The sequence below is a fragment of the Hermetia illucens genome, chromosome 2, assembly GCF_905115235.1.
Source record: "Hermetia illucens chromosome 2, iHerIll2.2.curated.20191125, whole genome shotgun sequence".
Taxonomy (NCBI): domain Eukaryota; kingdom Metazoa; phylum Arthropoda; class Insecta; order Diptera; family Stratiomyidae; genus Hermetia; species Hermetia illucens.
The window spans coordinates 24,744,686-24,750,685 of record NC_051850.1 but is presented as its reverse complement, the minus strand read 5'-3'; the positions used below and the strand labels follow the sequence as shown (position 1 = coordinate 24,750,685).

The 6,000-nt window shown below is 42.4% G+C and overlaps 1 protein-coding gene across 3 annotated transcripts in view; it reads right to left on the bottom strand.

Annotated features, from left to right (window-relative positions):
- Positions 1-1,262: 1,262 nt before the first annotated feature.
- Positions 1,263-6,000, bottom strand: part of LOC119650251 (neurotrophin 1) — a 38,392-nt gene continuing 33,654 nt past the window's right edge. For 2 of the 3 annotated variants that reach the window (XM_038052841.1, XM_038052842.1), the window contains exons 5-6: positions 2,930-3,079; positions 1,263-2,861 (exon numbers count right to left, since the gene is read on the bottom strand). In XM_038052841.1, coding sequence (XP_037908769.1) covers positions 1,820-2,861; positions 2,930-3,079 — 1,192 coding nt within the window. In that variant the 3' untranslated portion in view covers positions 1,263-1,819. The remainder of the gene's footprint in view (positions 2,862-2,929; positions 3,080-6,000) is intronic. The other variant, XM_038052843.1, reaches the window with a different exon arrangement.

Below are 6,000 nucleotides of genomic sequence, written 5' to 3'. Positions count from 1 at the left end.
ATCTGGATGCGATCGTATGGCTTTCAAATCCCCATTCAGCGTATCAAGCCACCGTTGTTTCGGCCGGCCTTTTGGTCGCTTACCATCAACTTCGATATTTAGACCAATCTTGGCAACTGAATTCTCGTTTGCGCGAATTACGTGATAATACCATCAAAGACGCCTTTCTCGCAATTTTTTCACGATCGGTGCAACTCTGTATCGATCGCGGATATCTTCATTTCGGATGTGATCAAAACGTGTGACGCCACTATTCCAACTCAAAGTCTTCGTTTCCATTACCGCCGTTTATTGTCTTTTTAGTCGGCCAACACTCAGACCATAGAGGACGACAGAACGGATGACCTTGAGGTAAATTTTAGATTTGAGACATTCGTTGACACCTCGATCACATGGAACACCAGTTGTGGAATGCCACTTCATCCAGGTTGCGCTAATGCGTGAAGGAATTTCATAACGCTATTCTCCGTTGGTTACCTGGCTTGATGAGCGAAATTGCCACCATTTAATGCGCCGCGAGCCAGTGCGTTTCTCATGCTGATTTATCGGTGGCTCAATTCGCAGGACGCCAATCAACGGCCGATGATGAGGTGCGATGGTCTGATAGGGGACGGCTTTGCAATCAGTGACAGTGGTAAAATGTCGACGTATTATGAGAATATAGTCGATTTACGTTTTACTGTTACCAACTATAAAATGTGTCGAGTTCTAGGGTCATCTCATGTGGGGGTCTCCTTCGGGGTACTTAAATCCTACAAGCCTTTGCACTAGGAGGGGCACGGTTTAATCTAGAAACGGTTAAAAGTGTGCCTAGGCATTGCATCTACTCCCGTATTGATACTAGTAATTGTTAACCCGACAATCCAATTGTATCTAGACCTTGAACCAGTTAAGAGCCTTTCATTCAAGGTCGTATAAGTACACTACAGGGCTACAGTACACTGTATACGGGATTGCGGTAGTCCGTGATTATTACCCCGATTTGACTACGTTACTCATTTAAAGCTGAGTCAACTGGCATCCAACATCCAGTCACGATACAAATCTCTCTGCGACCAGTGAGATTGGAGCCACGATCTACCACTACGAGACCCTAGCACATAACCCCGTATTCCCGCTTTCAAATTAGCTTTCGTAAATCTATCTGCAGGACATAGTCACTTTGAACGTCCAGTCTGAAAAGCCTATTTTTCACTTAATAAGGTAACTAATGATATGTTACGAAATAAGGTCAAAAACCAAAACTTTTACTTATAAATTTTAACGTATATTTAAGAAAGCCATTGCAAACTAGAAATATACAGATGGGTTTGTATCTAAATGAGAAACATTAGTTGGTTTCAGGTATGTCTGTGAAAGCCTTCGATACTTCTACATTTCAATTCGTTCCTATTTTAATTTAAGTGGCAAGTTACATCACTATGTATTGTAAGCAGTTCAATTTACATTCTATTGAAAACCAAACAAATCGACAACACTTATCGCGATGGTCTAGCTACATCCATAAATACCAGGTACGCCACAAATTAAACCAACTCAAGCATGCAGAAAAGATGGATTTCCAACGTAACATATGATTATGATCGTTATGAAGATGATGATGAGGATGTGAACCATAATCGCAGATGTAATCATGAAGATAATCGGCAGATGCAAAGTAATGAGGTAATAAATAAATTAATAAATTAGAGAATGTAATGAGGGAAACAAGTCTGCAGTCGCTTATATACTAGATGAATTCGATGGAGATGATTGTATCAAGATACACGTAAATAGCAGAAATCTTAGTTTGAAAACTCATTGGCAAAAACGTGTGCAGTTACTCGACGACCACCGGACGCCAGTTACTGTCCACCGGCTGAACTACGTTTGGTATCTCGTTCGAGGTTCGATATCCTGTGAAAATTTTCGGGAGCCCCGTCGTTGTCGAAAGTGCTAACTGGCTCGATGACGAAAGGTGCTGAGCCTGTTCCTCGAAGAAATCAATGATGGGATGATAGTTGTAGTTAATGCGTTTGCTCATATCCGTTTTCGAAGTGGTCCCGGAAAACTTTGTATCGAAAACCTGGTCCGGACGATATGGGGAGTCATTCGTTGCAGTTGCTGGCGATAATCCCGATAGGCGGGTCTCTCTGGAGGTCGGAGTCTGCTGAGCTGTGGACACAGAAGAAATTCGTTTCCTACTCGGACGCACTGTAGATGTATCGATCGGTGGATATACAGTTACCTCTTTACCGCCCTCACTACCGCCAATGTCCTGATCGAGTCGGTCGCCGACGTCATGGTGATAGCCATGACTCAGGGCGCGTCGTGGCACAGAAGACAAACCCCCTACAAGCCCTACATTCTGTGAACTTAATTCAGGACCACGTTTAAAAGGGTAGTTTGAATCAAACTCATCATAAGGAGGGCTCAGGTAGGTGCCTAAATTGGCAGTGTGTGTACCAATTTTTGTTGGTCCTTTGGCAAAGTCCAGAGAAGACTTTATACTGGACCCACTGTGCAATGGATCATACTTATTTGACTTGACTTTTTTGAAACCATTCCCGAACTGGTAAGCAATTGACTCTGAAACTTCCTCCTCATCATCATAATCCTCGTCATCGGATATGGTACTGTATGGGTTCAATTTTGAGAAATGTGAATAATCTTTCAATTTGTTCCCTATATTTGACGACGCAATTGGTGGATACAAATCGCGGTAACCATCCACATGACAAGAACAGCAAGTCGGCACTTTGAATATATCCACGTGAAGGCCACGAGTTTTGTCCCAACTTAAAAGCCTGTGGTAATTGTAGATCTGAACGCATCGGGAACGATAATTTTCAGTCAGGTAGGAGCAGCTCTCTTGCGGATTACTGAAACATAAAAGGACGTAGAGGATTATATTCTCGAAAATTCGCTACGTAGTTAGGAGATAAACAACCTGCATTTTTCCAAACGTAACGTCTGCGAGTGTTGTCCAGTGTTTACAATGTATTTCCATTCGCCTGTTGCGGAGCGTGCCTTCTGTGGCCGAGCGTATCGTACCACGCTTGAGCACATTCCACCCGGAGTCGCATTATCGTCTTCTCGTCTGGAAAACATGAATAAATTATTATTAAATTAACTACAAGGAAAAATTTCACAACATAATAGCAGTCATTAATATTAACACGAGGAAAATTATTAATTTTTGCATGCTCCATGCTTTATTAAACGGAGCTCACTTCCTCGAAGAAAGTATTAACTATTCTAATTATTCGAATATGTATATTTGATAGTGGTCTGTCGCTTGATCACATACAGTGCATATCAATTATCCAAGCATAGGAAACCAATGTATAGAAGAGAAAGGTCCATTATACTTATGATATATCGCTGCTAAAAAGCATCTGAGCCCAGCATCTAATTAAGTTTTCTTGTGATGGAGTGCAATTTGTCAAAGGTGATGGATTTCAAGCGCATAATGAACAGGAGCAAGCAAACCAGCCACGAGTTGACCTTTGTCAACCAGGAGATATACCTATCTCATCCAGGAAAATGTTTATAACCAAACTGGGGCTGAGCTTTCTCGAATGCTGCACTGATGGTCGGTCACCTCCCGAAGGGACGTCATAAGATCTCGCTGACTGCGGTTGGAGGCTCTACTCCGATATCGTGCGAAATACCGAGAAGTTCATTATAGTGTACGACTTGACAAGAGAGAATTTCGGAATTTTATGAATGAAATGGCAAGTCCTCCCTCAAACGGAGTAAAGCCGCTTAGCTTGATGGTCACTCCACAGAGTTATCAGTTACTGCTGATCTGCTGCTTCCACTTGTACTGAAATCTTGGAAACCCCAGACGTTCCCCAGAAAGTACAGGAAGGAGATGATCATGAAGATCCCAAAGAAGGGCACCCGTTTTAAATGTGACAATTGAAGGAGTATCTGCATGCTCTCTGCCTTGGCAAAGCTAAAATAATCCTGGAACGCATCAAAGAACATCTGGAAAGCTTGGTCGACTAAAAGCAGTCTGGTTTCCACTCCAGATCCTCCCGCATTGATATGCAGAACATCAAAAGTGTTGATTAATTTGTATATCTGGGAAGCGTGATTTCTGTGGACGGTGGCACCAAACTAAATGTTGCCCGATACATTAACAAGAGCGCTAGATCGACTTCTGCTGCCCCATCTAAAATCTGCAAATTCAATTATCTCAATACCAAGTTCAAGTTGAGACTGTTCTATGTTAGCGTTTTTTCTGTGACGATATATGGTAGTAGCACATGGAAAGTGAACGCCGCAGTTACCCAAAAGTTCCTAGCTTCCGTCAATACCTGTCTGTACTCATCGGAGTTCGCTGGCTTGACACTATCTCAAACGCAGGACTTGGTTGGCACACATCGTCCCACTACACCAAAATGGCACCTAATGCAAGAGAAACAAACTTCGTTTTTAAATTGATGAACGAAGTAGTGTCTGACTTTTTCACTCCGGGGAAAGAATTCCTCCCATCAAACATTTCCAGAATATGTTCCATGCAAACTGTTTAAAAACTCGTTCTGTACCGCCAAACCCTGCCTCTTTATTCTCCCCTATCTTGCTAAAAACTTCCAAAAGTTCTTCTCTCAACAATGCGGATATTTTTGGACATTTAATGTCGTTGGAAGTAGCCACCGTACTTCGCTCCAAAGAGAATTAACCTCTCCAGATAGGACTAATAAATCCTCGGAGATGGATAGATTCGACACTACAACTCTGTCGGTACTAGCCTATAGATTTCTGTCTACGTCAGCTTATAGTTGTGTAAACTTCGATGAATAACTTACTTCAGATTTCTGCAAGATTTTTGTAGATTCACTTTTTCAGCTTCTGGCAAATCCTACCTATTTCTATTTGCGCCGCTTTATGTTTCAGTGACACGCCAGCCGGAGCTCATACAGCTCACTATTTCACGCGTACTTAGGCTTTTCACTAAGGAAAGGTTTATTTCGATATTAATGACTCGCTTATCATCGCGATGAACACCCTCATATTAAGTGCTTTCTGCATAAATCCAGTCAATTCATCCGTTACTTTCACAATCCTGCTCCTGTGTTCAGTTTGCAATTCGAAACGAACTTTTGAATCCCATCTTCTTATATTTCATGTAAGACTGACCAATGGCCAATGGAAGAACGTAGCAACTGTAGTCATATATACCTAATACATATTTGTATCCTTGTGTCGAATCGGTCATCCATATAATAATATCAAGATCTACTCGCCACCAAGTATCTTCCTGAGGCTCACAACCATACACTCCTCCACTAAGCCAGTGGAACCTTAGAACAGACCCCAGTTAGATCCCCTAACTAGTTAGGGATCACATGTTTCTGAGTAAGCAGAGCCGTTTTCTTGCGAAGCAATTTTTTTGCTTGCTTCAGGTTTGTTCTCACTTGAACCTTCCTAACTTCACCATGGGATCTTTTCTCCATCTTTCCAAATTGTTCTGGGCTCTCAAAGGGTAGTATAGGTTCCAAGACGAAACGTCTGAAAACGGGACAAATTGATAGGGTCGACAAACTTACACGAAAAAACGAAGTTACGAATCCACAGAAAGAGCGTCGGATAGAATAGAATTTAAACCGACGAACCCGGCAACGACAACGAATTTACGATTTGCGCATCTTCTCATGGAACTTGGTCTCCCTGCACAGAGAAGGAGCTGACAACCAGCTAGACGATACCCTTTCCCAACATAGGGCTGATGTAACAGCGCTGCAAGAGATGCGATGGACAGGGACCGGTTTTCTGGAGAAGAGTCACTACACCATATATTAAAGCGGCCATCCAGTAAACCATGTGCTGGGAGTAGGTTTCTTAGTCAACCAAACAATGAGATCTGCTGTCATCGGCTTTGAAAATATAAGCGAAATACTATGCACTCTGCGTTTGCGAGGCAAGTTTAGAAATATAATCCTCATAAACGTTCACGCCCCTACAGAAAAGACTGCAGAGTCGGAGAAGGATACCTTCTACGAGGCAGTTGAG